The sequence below is a fragment of the Ischnura elegans genome, chromosome 13, assembly GCF_921293095.1.
Source record: "Ischnura elegans chromosome 13, ioIscEleg1.1, whole genome shotgun sequence".
Classification (NCBI taxonomy): domain Eukaryota; kingdom Metazoa; phylum Arthropoda; class Insecta; order Odonata; family Coenagrionidae; genus Ischnura; species Ischnura elegans.
The window spans coordinates 8,573,208-8,589,440 of record NC_060258.1 but is presented as its reverse complement, the minus strand read 5'-3'; the positions used below and the strand labels follow the sequence as shown (position 1 = coordinate 8,589,440).

The following is a 16,233-nucleotide window of genomic DNA, read 5'->3' as shown; positions in this document are numbered from 1 at the left end:
AAATTTTATCTTACACAAACCCTACGACAACAGCGTTAGTAAAGCATATTTTCCGTTATATTCTCAATAGGGTGGTTTCCTATAATTTTTTATTGCCTAAATCAGAAGAATATTACTCCTGGAGTGTATCTCTCATGCTTTTATATTTTTAAATGACAATAGGGTAGTTTCCCTCATCAAAGAAAACGAAAGGCATTGATTGCGATTCGTTACCCACCATTAGTGTATTCATAATACACAAATTATTTGGATTTTGAAATACCGGTTTAGACGAATGGCAAGGGTCAAATTTTATCCTCATTTGAAAAAGGCCAGATTGGCGCCCATGTGATTCCACTCCACGTGACGTCACAGGGACCTAGTTTCTACACGAGAGGATAGGAGTTATACATCGTCTGAGGTTACCAATGAATGCATGAGGCAAAGAACTCAGGGAAACATGTCTTAATAATCACCTATTAAAACTGGCTAAGGTCGGAAAGTTTTCTTCATTTGATAAGGCATTAATAAACCTTATTTAAGCCAAGCACTAACATCTAGCGGGGTACTCAGTTACCTGCTAGCATTCTGCATCGTATCAGAGCTCAAAGCCTCGCCCCAAGATCACCTCAGAAGGCGGGAGGGGGAACCAGGAATGCGTCACACGGTCTTTTACCCATCATTCCTACTTACGCGTCGCGTTTTCGCGCGCTTGAAATTTTTCACTATTCATTTAATCGCGAAAAATAGATATCGTCATTTAAAAATCTAAAAGCGTGAAATACGAACTCCAGGAGTAATAATCTTTCGATTTAGGCAATAAAAAAATAATAGGAAACCACCCTATACCTATTTTTTTTCGCGATTTTTATTTAGAGGAGATACATGCCACAGGTGAAAAAACCTGAAGCATTGGATATAGGAAGTGAATGGGAGGCAGAAATGGTATACAGTAAACTCTTGATTTTACGAAGCAGGATTTTACGAAGTTTTCGATTATACGAAGTGATATTGCGGTCCCGGTGAAAAGCCTATGCTAAATACATGGCGCTATTCGATTATACGAAGTTTCGATTGTACGAATTTTTTTGAATTTACGAACCTCGGCTCGGTCCCTAGGAGCAAATGGCATTCGTTTATACGAACTACGGCGAAAAATTTGTCAACAAAACTAGTTACGCCGGCGTAAGTAGCTAAAAAATCAGCGCTTCCAAATGTGGTCCATCAAAAGTGCGAAATCGTAAATGATAATGCAACTTTGGAGAGAAATGGGTCGCCAAAAACCTCACTGTGGGAATTTAGGGGGAGTAGGAGTTCAGTTAAAATATCGCGGCTGACATTATGCCCCTATTTACGTGCCTGTTCGTAAACATAGCATCGACAATAATTCGTAGTTTAACATGTCAGGAAGGTCGCGCGGAGTATTTCGTACACCCCTAATTAACCCTTTGCACTGCTGTGAACGTACTTCGAAGACTACTTGACTACTTTTCGCCGAAGCACTTCGAAGGGTCCCTAATCCGGGACCCTTTCCTCGACGAGCTCACCCTCGCTGGCCCCTGAAACTGGGCTATTTTTTAATGCATTACCTGACGCAACCCTGGGTTTCAAAGGGCAAAGGTGCCATGGGGGGAAAAAGAGTAAAGTGCGTGTTACTGTGGGGCTGTGCGTCAACCAAACGGGCACGGACAAAATAAGCCCGTTGTCATTGGGAAATTTGAAAGGCCACGGTGCTTAAAACATGTAAAATTGGAAGCCCTCCCCGTTTTTTACCATGCAAATAAAAACAGCTGGATGACCCGAGAAATTTTCCAGCAAACGGTTATACGTCTACAGAGAAAAATTGCTGGAGAGAACAGCAAAATTGTTTTAATAATGGATAATGCCACCGTTCATAAATACGTGGAAGATCGAAAATTGGCTAATGTTCGAGTCCTCTTTTTACCCCCGAACTCGACTAGCAAGTCCCAGCCCTTGGACCAAGGCATTATCCAGGATTTTTAAGTCCTATACCGGAAGAAGCTTGAGCGGTATGACTTGCGATGGATCGGTATGTATACATTCATCTATTTTGCTCATGTGCGTTTGGATATCGATTTAGATATTTTTATTCATGATTATCATTCTTTCAAATCTATTTGCTACTTTTATAAATGGGAACAGAAATTAATAACATCCCGAAATGGACGTTGATACATGCAATCCGCGCCATAATATCTTTTAGTGTATATATTGGCCTTTGTGAATGAACAACTTAAATATCTTAAGTACTGGGCTCTATTTACCGCCAATTTATATTTCAGGCTTCTCGTAATGAAGACGCACTTCCAAGTCTAACCATGAACTTTCTTCTCACGCGCTTCCCCGTTCTCCCATGCTGGGGTTCCGTCTTTCCAAAGCCGTCCCTTCCCTCCTGCCGCCTTTGGCTGATCTTGCTGACACCCACCTTACGCATCCCAAACCCCTCCTTCCCCAGCATTTCCCATTCGCTCCCTCCCTAAGGAGACCGAGCTTGTGTGCGTCGCAAAAAAATACGGCCCCCAAAAGTAGACTGAGGCAGAGCTGAAGGCCATTTCCCCACCCTTCTTTGCCCTGCCCCCTTCACCAGTCCTTGTGCTGACCACACTTCTTCCCTCAGGCAATCCCCATCCACTCTTATTCACCCCACCCATTGGGAACGTTCCCCGATTGTGGAGAAGGGCATGGTTCATCTTTACCTCCAACGGGGGGAAGTTATTAACCGGAGAGAGGCGGAAGAAGTGTCTTCCACTATCGGGAAAATGGTGCCGCGCTTATAATTGTCTCTCTTCTTCTCAGCTGACTTTTCAATTGAAATTAATTTCTTTGCTCTTTCCACACTATATTTATTTACGATTATGGCGCGACTATTTTTTAGTGCTAAAACTAAGAAAATCTTTTCTCTATATCAATGATCCTTTGCCAAACTTTCAATACGGCGGAGAAAGGAACACGAAACCTAAATGAGGTGACGGCACAGGTTTTTGCGTGTCATTTTTTGAGAATTCACGCTAGCGAACCAATACTTAACCACGTTGAGAAATGATAAAACGTCTCTTGTAGGAAAACAATCAATGTGGATAATAATGTTTCTATCTATATTTCTCTGATACTGTAAGATGTTTCTCCTGTCGTTTTCCGGTTGGAACCTTGCTCCTGTCGGCATAAAAGGAGAGAAACATACTATATGAACAGGTCTCCTCACACCCGGTATGAAGAATACAGTCCTGATGAAGAATTAAGTCTTTTATGGCAACGTCTGCGAAGATGATGGAACACAGTAGTCGGACGGAGAACTCAAACAGAATTTACTTCAAATATTCGCCAGAAGATAATCACATCCTACGTTATTTATGATCGTAATTGAATCTCAGTGAAAATATAGCACATTCTGCTGAAAATACGAAGTAACTCGAAATATTAAATTTCGAAGGTTATTTTGGAAACGGGCTAAGACCCTTGTTTTGCTTTTTTTCTCGTCACTGAGCGATAGAGGGCGACATAAATGGCGGTTAGGCCGGCTGCCGCTAAAATTCCGTGGGTGTCAGAAACAAATATCTATCTTTTGCATACTTAATAGTAGTTATTGGCTCCTAACCACAAATTTATTACTGTTAATTCTTATAATAAACATTGCAATTCATTATTTGATTACGTTTTCTAAACTGGTCGGGAATTTCTTTAGCGATCGTTGATGTTGAAGTATGAACAAGAAATGGGAATTTTATGGTGGTATTATTATTTAACGATTTTTCACATCATAAATCAATAGCAAAAAGCCTTTTCTATGAATTATACCGAGAATAACCACCGAAAACATTTAAATAAGACCACTAAAGACAAAAAACGGCGGAAGAAACAAAAGCGAACATTTTTTTCGTGACTTATGAAAAAGGTTTGAATTTACGAAACTCGATTTTACGAAGTGCCAATTTTCCGGTCCCACTGACTTCGTAAAATCAAGAGTTTACTGTATTGCTATAAATGAATTCATCTTTTTTTGCTGACCACATGGAAATTTCAATCAAAATTCCAACGTTAATATCAACAGAGTTATAGACCAACTAGTAAATATACTAAATCCCTCTATAACAACGTTAGAACTTCGTTTAAAATTTCTGCATGCTCAGAAAAGAAACATAAAATTCATTTTGAATGTAAAAAATCGATGCGAACAAGAAACATTTGCATATATTTTGCACTAATATTTTAGCCAGTTTACCGCGGACTCGTCGTAGGAGGGGGCTTTTAATCCCTCTAGGGTCTGGGACGTAGGCCGAGGAAAGGGATCGGTGCCCCACTGAGTTGGGTCCAAAAATGGTTAGGGAGGGAACCACTGCCTTCAGTCGACGCGAAAAAGCTTCATGCAGGGGAGTAAAGAAAACTTTCAAGAGAGACTCGTAATGAGGAAGAATTTCCCTCAACAAAGGTCCGGCGCGAAAGGGTTAAGTCTGTTTCCCTCTTTCGGACCGTGTGCACCGTTTACAAAAAGCAGTACATATTTGAATGGAAGTTATGACAGGGAAACCTCCACCTTATTTTATTGGCCGATTTTGATGAATTTAATGAAATCCAGCCCGCATTTAATGGGTTAGAAGGTATCTAGTGTCATTCAAATGGTAACTAAATTGATAATTGAAAGTTAGGAATTAGATTCCATTTTTAATTTAAGTACGTCATCAGTAAATAAACATCCGAGGATATAAAGTTCTCTCAGAGGCTAATAATGCATTTTCAGCACGAACATTTGCTTGTACCAAAAATTAATTTCATATAAGCCATGTACAGGAAAATGAAGTATGTACCGTATGTCTTAATATAGACCCCCCTTTTTTTCCAAAAATGGCTGCGTTAAATGTTTAGGGGGGGACTATATTCAAACGCAATTTTTTAACTTTTCCCGAAACTGAAGCCTTATAATTAGGGTGGGACTATATTTAGAGGGGGACTATATTCGGAGAAATACGGGCATTCATGAAAATGGGGCCAGCATTGAAAAGTTAAAAAGTATACATGTAGTATCATTCAAATTGTAACTAAATTAATAACTGAAAGTTAGGAATTAGATATCATAATTCATTAAAGTAAGTCATCAGTAAATAAACATCTGAGGATATAAAGTTCTCTCAGAGGCTAATAATGCATTTTCAGCACGAACATTTGCTAGTAACAAATTTTAATTTCATCTAAGCCACGTACAGGAGAATGAAAAATTTAATATCGTTTAGAAGTCTGCTCAGCTAAATCACGTGGATGCGTGAGGGAGTATTGAAGTGTCCATGCACCTAATAAGTAACATACTTCAGCACTATTAATTAAACCAATTTTTTTTTCTTTACAAAAATGTTCTTCTTTTTAATGAGTAGAGAAATAATTGAAGGAAGAACGAAACAGCCGAGTCTTCTGATCGTGTGCATGGCATTCAGCAAGCTTCCCTCTTTCGAACCATGAGCGCCGGTTGTAAAAAGCAGTATATTTTTTTATAATATTTTTTGGAGTTTAGGTCAATGTAAAACAAGTTATAGCCAACGTTACAATTTATTCAAAATCATCCTCAGGGCTATGAAAGAGAAAACGTGAACAATATATAATACAAAGATGACAACGATATACAATATCTTTACATAAAAATGTTACGATCGCGTTTTTTATACAGTAATATAATTTAAAGTATGTATACACATATGCATATAAGAACAGAATAGAATACACAAAAAATTTTCTCAAAAAAGTCTCTCTTTACAAAGTTAAGAGGTATGTCAAAATTCACAGTCTAAATGTTTTAAAAATTCACGATTTGTAGATAAGGCAGAAATATTGATAACGTAACAATCATCGGCTCATGTTAATTACAAATTTAACTAATGCGACAGATGCCGTGAATGCAAATGTAGAAATCAAAGAGGTCACTCTTCTGAGGTCACCTATCGTTCGCAAAATTCAGCTCCGGTTGTTAGTGGGAAAATAGAGGGACTACACTGCCAGGGAAGTTGAGAAGTGTATGAATTTTCGAAAGTGTTAACAAACACTTTGGTTTCCAGTCTTCCGGCTTCGGCACAGGCTTAAGGTCAATGTGTCATCACGGCACACGGACCAACAATTAAGAGATTAACTATAAGACTCGCTTGGGTCCCTGGACATGTGGAAATACCAGGGAGATTCTGCAGCCAAAGATGCACTCGGGTCTCCAGATACCGATTTTCAATTAATGACAGCGGAAGATTTAGGAAATGCCACGAGGGATATAATACGACAAAATTGGAAGACCCAATGGCTTGAAATTCAAAATAACAAACTTAGGGAAATTAAGTCCGTGATAACTGCGTGGCAGACCTCTGTAAGAAATGTCCGCCGGGAGGAAGTGGTTTTAGCACGCTTAAGAATTGGCCACTGCTTATTAACCCATTCATACCTCTTCACCGAAGAGGGAATACAGCCCCAATTCTTAAATTGCCATTGTCCACCAAAAGTGCGACATATCCTGACGGCCTGTGAGAGATATCCGACTGCACGGGTGAATCACAACCTCGGAGGTAACCTAGCTGAGGTACTAGGAGACACTCCCGAAAACATTTCCCAACTGATAGCATTCCTACACTCAACTCGACTTTTCAATAATATAAAAAATATATATTATAACATATAGGATTATACATTCAAGGACATAGTTGACCAGGAATTTTAGGGTTGATAATCAAACACTGGAACTAAAATCCTTATACAAAAATCAGTATCATATATATATATTTTACATTATTTATATTTTATAATATAAATACTATAAAATATAAATTATATATATTCTTATATTATAATTATAAAATATAACTATAAAAAAAGGATTTGTCCTACGATTATTGCAAGTTGGTCAAAAAAATTCCTAAAGTTTTCCCATAAGAAAAGCATTGAAAGCGTTCAAACTAAAATAAAAAATACTAAATATCAATTCTTCGCAATGGCAACCATACCAAAAAATCGACCAAAAAATCTAGTTTATGTCCATTGAATATCATGTTCCTCAGGCATTTAAAAGTACAAAATAAAAGCGAAAATGTTTTAGTTCCATAAGGCTCCCATGTTAATTCAAGTCGATATATCTCGAAAACAGATAGACTTTTTCAAGTTTTCAGATTTTTCCTCCAAATGAATTTTTTTTTACTTTTACGTCCAATAAGCCAAATAACCCAACCTATCACAGTTTGGGCTGCGAATTGTGATGAATCAGTCAGTCAGTGAGTGAAATTGCAGCCTTATATATGCGTTAAATATAAATGGTACCTCTTGTAAATTATTGACACATTAATTTCAGAACGGGCCTATTCCCCTTTATCAATTCCAGTCAGTGAGTGGTGCAAAATGGCCTTAGCCGCCGACGCACCCAATAAAAGAAACACTACTACTACTACAATTGCGCTTCGAATATACGTGTGGAGATAAATGCGTGGACAGCGCCTGTACTTGACTGGCCTTGAGACATGATCGACATATCGATTTTTCTTTTGATCTGTCAGTCGTAGTTCTAAAACCAAGTATGAGTAATTTTTAAGGTTTTATGACGAAATTCACGGCTATTTCCAGGTTTTTTCACGGCAGACGTAATTCACGGCTTATTCACCGTTGAGATGGGAGCCCTGGCCACAGACTGGTTCAAACGTACATTTATTACGTTCTTTGAAACCATCCAGCCACCCCCAGTGCTGGCTTTGAAATTTTCCTCTACCTATTCTTTAGAAGTTTTTTTTTTGTTAATAAGCTTATTTTCCGATGGATTCGCAATTATTTTGAGTCGCAGAATTTACACCTTGAATTGACACACCAAAAATTCGGATTATCCAAAATAAAATTCGAACTATCCACCATTTTTTGGCATTGTTTGACTACAAAATGCTAGGGACCATGAGAAATGTTCGAATTAAAGAATATTTTGAACTAAAGAAGCTCAAATTATCCTACGCGCTTATGTGCTTTGAGAGCATGAGATGCACCTACAATAAAAGCTCGATTTAACGAGCTATTATAATCCCTCTGAAATTACTCGCCAAAGTGAGAACTCGTTGTATCCGAAGGTGTTGAATAAATACACCGACTTCTCATAATCGTTCGTATTTAATGTTTTTCTTTTGTTTCCACAGTATTTATCAAAAATAAACAGCGTAAGAGTCATTATCGGAGCATGAGCTGCGAGTGGAGGACTTGTCAGCATATAACAACTTTTAGAGATTGAACATCATGGAATTCAACGAGTTGTTATCACTCAACAGCACCACTACTCATTGACCTCATATATTTTCCATGCTCGGATAAAATAACTGTCCATATATTGCCAATTTTTGTCTTCACCTGTTCCTCTGTGACGGACACCAGCGGTTTTAGGCACGTAACTACGTCTTTCAGTGCATCAGCACGTAAATTTTTATTCTTATACTTTGTCGAAATAACACTGTATAAGCACTCGTGCGATTCGAACGCTTCTATCAACAGCGACACAACTTCTTTAGTCCACATTTTCGAAATTTCATGCTAATTCTCGGAAAATACACTCATTTTTAATAACCAAACCGAATGTTTTGCAAAGAGCTTCTAGTTTTGGCCACTAGGAGTCGACAAGACTGAGTTCTGATTGGAGATTGGCCGCGAGAAAATTGAACCTGTTCTAAATTCCAGATTGGGCGAGAAATTGTGTACAATATTGTGAAAAGGATACTGGGCTAGAAATTAGTGTAAGTCAGATGGTCCACAATCCAATATCCAATGGATTGGCCAATAAATTGGGAAGTGTCATGCGGGCTTTAGAGTCAACTGGATCGGCTTGCCTGTGTCACCTCTAACCAGCGCAGACCAACGGCCGACTCGACCTGATAGACCCAGCCCTCGGGGCTTGCAATGTGAGTGTGCCGCAATAATGTGAACTTATTATACTTGAGATTTCTCGGTACTTGTGATTATTGTCATATTAAAACTACCAAAAGTAACACCAACTGCTTCTTGCTCATTGAACCCTCCTATGTCCCGTGCGACAACCTCGCTGAATCCGATTTAATTTGCTTGTAAAACATATACCATTTGGCGGTACAAAGACTATAACTTGCGATTATCGTAAAATGCAGTTCTCCCTAAAACGGGCTTCCACTGTACTTACAAGGAGGGACCCAGGAATAACTGGACGGAAATTGCCTTACATGCAACTCGAATATTTTGGGCTCCTCCATCCAGATGGGTGATATTTCATCATTTCATCAGTATGCGAAATGGCGTGGATATAGACAGCTGCAGCGAGCCTCTGTGACAGTTTATATTCGAAGATTTTTTTGACCCCTTAAATTTTTGAAATAGCTGATATTCGAGAACAGAGCACAGCATTGAAAACTTGTTCTTTGAAAAATTGAGTGAGACACAGCTATAATGTAGTCAACCAGTGGCGCAGATAGGGGGGGGGGAGTTTGGGGGTTAAAACCCCCCCGGAGCTTGGAGAAATTCTTAAGTTTAACCCTTTGGAGACGGTGGATTTTTTTGTCTTAGCATGACTGCTGTACTGGGCCGCAAGAGACTCTTCTTTCCCCATGTGAGGAGCATTTTTGGAGGACATTCATTGAGAAGGGTGTTGTGGATAAAAGGGCGGTTTCCTATTATTTTTTTAAGTTGCCTAAATCGAAAGATTATTACTCCTAGAGTGCGTATATTTCACGCTTTTAGATTTTTAAATGACGACATCTATTTGGAGTCCATAGTGGAGTTCTCTCTTCAACATGACTGCCAGAAAATGCGACAAATATAACACACATGGGTAATATATGCGATAAAGAAACGTAAAGGCATACGTATCTGATGGCCCCTAAGCCCAACAAAACTTAATAGCAAGACTTTATTGATTTAGCATTCTAAATAATGACTCTTCCGTCCTCTCCGTAAAGAGCATTTTTTCAGGACCTTTGTTAACCCATTGATACCCAGAAGGTTTTTTTTTCAAAATATTTTACTGCAGACTCCCGATTATCCGGATGCGGCATGCCCGTGTTGCGGATTATCCGTGCACGATTTTCACTCTCGCTAAATATTTTCCACGATCTTTATAAAAAAATTAATCTGACGCAAAATCACCGGAATTACTGCATTTTAATGCTAGGATACACTGGGCTTATTATCTCCATTAGAATCCCCTTCGTAAAACGGATGCCATCGTGTGCTAGCTGCATTCACTTCTTGTTCCTGTTTTCCAAGCCCTACAGTGCGCAACTGCTCTCCGTGATCACAGATCCCCTCTTTGCTGCATCAAAGATCCTAACACTCCCTTCTCTCTATATCCTGACATGTGCCAACTTTGTTAAAGCAAACCTTGATAAATTTCCTTCTAATGCCACCTTCCACCATCACCACACAAGATCAAGTAATAATATACACCACAAGCAGTACTCCAGCTCCCTCTGTTTAAAGGGTCCCAGGCATTCAGCCACTGCTATATTTAACAAAATCCCTGACGAAATAAAAGATTGCACCTCAATTTATGTATTTAAGAACAAGCTGAAACTCCTTCTCTCTAAAAAGTGCTATTACAGCATTTCCGAATATATGGAAGATAATTTGTAATTATGATAATCTCCATGATGCTAGTTGTGACATCTTATTTTGTCCATACTATTGTATTGTACTTATTATTTTCACCAATTCTTATGTATTTAGAAAAATTATTTTTATTGTTTCCATGTAAATTGTAAATCTTGATGACACATCATCATTGTATTTTTATTTGATATTTGTATTAGCTTTTTTATGACGTAGCCATGCAATTGTACTCTTGCCAATCAGTGAAATAAATTATTATTATTATTATTATTATTATTATTATTAGATACACATCGTGCAGCAGTTGCAACCCGGGCAACTTGTGAGAGATGCGACTACGTGGCGTGGTGCCTGACGGTGTAGTTTCCGACGCTGAGCAATGGTTTTAAAGCATTCATGCAAACCACTTTTCTGTATCAGTGATCACACAGCCACGGATGTGAGGTTTTCGAAACCAGGAGCATTAATAATATGAGTACAACGATGTTATAGCTATACAATTATTGCCATGAGAAAAAATCCCCCTGGACCGGGAATCGAACCACGGACCTTTGGCTTTGCGGGCCACTGCGCAGACCACTACGCTATCCAGGCTCTTTAACCTTATCGCGCCGAGCTCCTTCGCGGGAAGTTGCTTTTGGCTCTACGAAAGGTTTGAGATTTTCTTTTCCGCCCCGTACGGAGTTTTTTTTCGGCTTGGGACTGACCAGGTAGTCGCTTCCTCCCCTTAATGACCTTTCCTAGCGGGGTCCCTCGGCAACTGGGCAAATATAATCCTCAACCCTTTTCCCCGAAGGCAGCCCATCCCGGCGTACTTTTGCGGTCAGTTTATTGTTGCCAGTGCAATTTTAATTTTTTTAATTGTTACCGTTGCATTAAATGTCAGTTCATCAATGTATTCCTTTTATTTTGCAATGCCTGTAGAACTTTTAAACGAAGTTCTACGGTTATTTTTAGGGTTTTCAGCAAAACGGCACTATATCATAGCCAAATGAGCTTTTCCGAGAAGAGTGAGGTTATCATCTTCCACGTACATATATCAGTATGGGAACACTTACACCAATGAGAGTACTTACAATATGAGAGTAATTACCTGGGTAGAGCAGTTCTTATTCCTGCAATGGTATGGAATGCTTCTCACAACATGTGTCTACGTAAAACATTCCCTATTGGTACATTAAATTTACGAATTTTTAGGATATGCATTAATCAGTATTTATAGCGAAATTTGTTTATAATACCTTTGTATTCAAAGGTTGGTAAGAGGTTATTAAAAATAGCCGCTGTAATTTTGGCTCACGACAAAGAACTGAGGGAATCAAATTTTATTACATTACGAGGGCTTTTTTTCATAGAAGTTAAATCGGATAATCTATCGAATTTCACCGCAAATGTACACTTAGAATGTAGCTAACAGAGTAACGTATACTTTTAGATGTAAATAATTACAATATCGCTCCTATAAACTTGCTAGTAAGTTATAAAAATAACAATTAAACATCTAACCTTAGCGTCTCCAAAAATTGTTCTAGGTGATGATCAACTCCGTTAATATGAACGCTAGAATTCTGTTTAAAATTTGGAACCAATCAGCATAACATACAGAATGTAATTACTCGAATTGATTTTCAAAAAATGCAACATTTACGTTTTTAGTTATTCCACCTTATAAACAAATAAGTGACAATGCGCACCTTCCTTGAGTGGGACACTGAGAGCCGGAATAGGCCGAGGTAATCCCCACACGGACAATAGGAAAGGGTCGGACCTCTCACGCCGAGGGACCCTAATGGTGGTTGGGACCCACTTGGCATGCTTGACCGCGAAACCGTGAAAAAACGGCCTTTGGCCTTTGGTTCGAAAAATTCCAGCCTTGAAAAGCCGGCCTTCCTCGTGCGAAAAATCCACAGAGAAAAAATCATCTGCCTTGACCGGGATTCGAACCCGGATCCCTCGATTTCCGACCGAGTGCTTTAGCCAGTTTAGCTACCGAGGCGTCATTCTTCCCTGTGGAAATTTGTGGACTATACCGGACATGGTGGTATGGACTGCCGAGCATATTATGCGACGAGCAGTCCAAATCTGCGGATTCTCTGTGGATTTTTCGCACAATTGTGCATTGCGGGTGACTCCCGTAAAGTTATCACCGTGGCTAGTCCCGGTATACTTAAATCCGGCCTTCCTTCTTTAGCATCAGAAAATTCATGCCGTGAAATCACGACCTGCGTAGGGAAGAGGTTAATTCTCATGGCAATTATACCGAGGCTCATGGTACTAGGTGTACATGGTACTAGGTGGCTTCTTGGAAGTCCTTTCTCCCTCGCATTGCCATCCTTGATGGACTGCGAGGGCCTAACACCTAGTACCATGAGCCTCGGTATAATTGCCATGGGAATTAAAGAACCTGGATAGCGTAGTGGTCTGCACAGTGGCCCGGAAAGCCAAAGGTCCGTGGTTCGATTCCCGGTCCAGGGGAATTTTTCTCATGGCAATTATTGTGTATTTCACTGCCGTTCACGCGGCAGGGTTAGAAATATTACAGACGTTATATATGTCTGTGAAATATTTTTCATGAAATAATATCACATTAATATCTTTTCAGATATTACCAATTGTAATTCAAATTGATTTCATTGAAGTGTCGCGCATATACTTTGAATACTAATTCAATTACGTCGCGGGCGTAACACTCAAAATGGACCTTTTCTTCGAAACATTGGCAATTTTAATCACATCATTAAGCAAGATTAGGAGTAGATAATGAAGATATTACATTGGATGACAGAAAAAGTCTTCCGAGGCAGGACCATTCTACCACCTTCCACCGTTTTCATCTTCAAAAACAAATGCGATATGGTATTTTACTACGGTGAGTCCTCGTTCTACGTCACCTCGTTTAATGTCATTTCGCGATAACGTCACGAAAATTTTGAGATCGTCATTCGTTTATCGCACCTTCGCTTCGCGATAACGTCAAGGCTTTTAAACTTCGCGCGAGAAAAAAGGCGAAGCGGCGGGCGTTGCAGGTTGTTCGTTTCGTGGGTGGTAATACAGTCAGTCTATAAAAAGTGTAAAACGGTGTGTATGTTGTTAATTGCAATTACGGTTTTAGCAAATTTTAGCATCAGAGGCATTTCCACGAAAATGTCCAAGAGAACAATGTTCACAATAATTTTGGTTCTTGTTACTGCGACGATGTTTCAGCGATGATGATGCCCAGGCGACGCCCGCCCGCCTCAATTCGCAATTAAAACCAACTCTTCGATTTCATAATCCCAGTTTGCCCGCCCTCACTCATTTCCTCCACTTTGATTTTGCTCGTGGTCGGTCCGAAAAGAAATTCTCGTAGCGAACGTAGCGCCTATGGACCGGTGCTCCGGAGCACTTCCGTCTGTAGCGCCTGGTAGCGGAAGTAGCGAAAATTCATTGGATCGCACCCCATAGCGAAGCCGAAAAGCAAATGTGGGAAGATACAAAAATGGAGAAGGATTTACGTCACTGCTGCTATTGTCGTCGATGAAGACAGGAACTCGTATTTATGCCATAGTTTGGCATTCCCATTGGAGAAAATGCCCCAGATGTGATACCCTAAAATTTTTTCACGTGGGAATTGTGAGGTCTAGGAGCCGATATTCACTTTTTACATTGTTTCTTATGAGATATTATGCTTCGATTAACGTCATTTCGTTTATCGTCACATTTTTCAGGAACGGTAAGTGAGGTTAAACGAGGCCTCACTGTATTTCATAGATACACTTTGTATATTATTTCAACGACGTCGTGGGCATAACACTCAAAATGGACCTTTCAGACACCTCGGAAGCGTGAAGCAGGTCTGATGGACTTGCAGCACACGTAACAGACAGTCACATCCAAGCAGAGAATGAGCAAGAGGTCGAGAATAATGATAACAGTCAAACCTTGCAAATGGGATGATGACCTCTGTGCGGGGCTACCAACCACCGAGGTGACGGACTCTTCCTCGCTGGCGGCCAGGTCAGGGTGTTTCGCTCTCTTGTGGATGACAAGCGCTTTGTACGTGCTGAACACCTTGCGACAGTTGGGCGCATCGCAGCTCTTCAACGAACCTGCGAAAAGAGATACACAATTAAACCTCTTCACAACGTAATGGAGGGGACAAAAATTTGGGCAATTTGATGTATGGAAATTCAATATGGAGAGGTTTTAGTGATAGGCACCATTTTCCCATATCCTTTGGAAATGAAGGCACTACTGTCTTTTAAACCATTATATTTATGTGTTTAATCAAACATGCATGCATTAGTGAACATATATTTATTATTTGATAATTACAGAAAGTGAGTGCTGTCACATGATTTTTACCATGATTCGAGAGAAAACTATGTGGTCTCTCTCAATTCAACAGTCACTTAAAATGATTAGGATAGTTGGATACCTTTTTTCTTATTTACTGTTAGGTATATGCTCTCATATGGAACAAAATGGCCACTAATGATTAACGTGAAAATTACAACATAATAAAGGTGTATAAGAAAAAAAAAATAAGGGTGAAACATTTATTGCTAAAAATGTCATTCCATGTACGAAATCGCGGCTGCATTAATGGTCTCTAGTTGTCTCGGTACAATTTTTGGAGGTTAGGCCATCTCGGGAGTGTCTCCTTGGTATGATAAGTGGAGGTTTTACGATATAAAGAGGTTCACAATATAGAGGTTTGCCCATAACTTAACATGTAAAGCAGACAGGACCGAAGGGGTGGTATCAAGTATGGAGGTTTATGATTTAAAGAGGTTCACTACATAGAAGTTTTACTGCACTAAAGTATATTTCAGGGAATTTTCTACATTTTATTCATGTTTAATTTCAATCCTGTGTGATATTTAAAAATTTATGTAATAAAGATACATATGCATTCATGCATATTTAACTTCATTGTTACATGGGTGTACCCAGAATCAAAACTTTTAGGTTGGGGGGAAAACAAGTTGCTAACTTTTTTGTACAGAAAAGGTTAATGAAACCAAAATTTTAAGGGAATTATGACAGCAATTTATTAGTTTTTATAATTATTAACTTGAAAAATTAATGTTTTTTATTTTAGCTCCATGTCTTATACAGTGAGTCCTCGTTTAACGTCACTTAACGTTCCTGAAAAATGTGACGATAAATGAAATAACGTTAATCGAAACATAATATCCCATAAGAAACAATGTAAAAAGTGAATATCGGCTCCTAGACCTCACAATTCCTACGCGAAAAAAATGTAAGCGTATCATATGTGGGTTATTTTTTACAGTGGGAATGCCAAACTATGGCATGAATACGAGTTCCTGTCTTCATCGACGACAATAGCAGCAGTGACGTAAATCCTTCTCCATTTTTGTATCTTCCAGCATTTACATTTCGGCTTCGCTATGGTGGTCGCCCGGACAAGCGTCGCCTCGGCATCATCATCGCAGTTACAGGAACCAAAATTATTGTGAACTCGGCAAAAAAGTGACGACAAAAACTCCGTGTTCTACACGGAAAAATGCCTTGAAATCACTTTTTAGGTTCCTGAAAACCATTATGTCAAGTAAAACCTTGTGCACCAACCAAAGAATTCATTTTGCAGAAATTTTTGCTAAAACCGTAATCGCAATTAACAATAACCCCACTGTTTTACACTTCGTTTAGACTGACTGTATTACCGCC

General features: G+C 39.3%; 1 protein-coding gene across 2 annotated transcripts in view; it reads right to left on the bottom strand.

Moving 5' to 3' along the window:
* LOC124170152 overlaps positions 1-16,233 on the bottom strand; it is a 95,743-nt gene that overhangs the window by 22,704 nt on the left and 56,806 nt on the right. For both annotated transcript variants that reach the window (XM_046548846.1, XM_046548847.1), the window contains one exon: positions 14,478-14,645. In XM_046548846.1, coding sequence (XP_046404802.1) covers positions 14,478-14,645 — 168 coding nt within the window. The remainder of the gene's footprint in view (positions 1-14,477; positions 14,646-16,233) is intronic.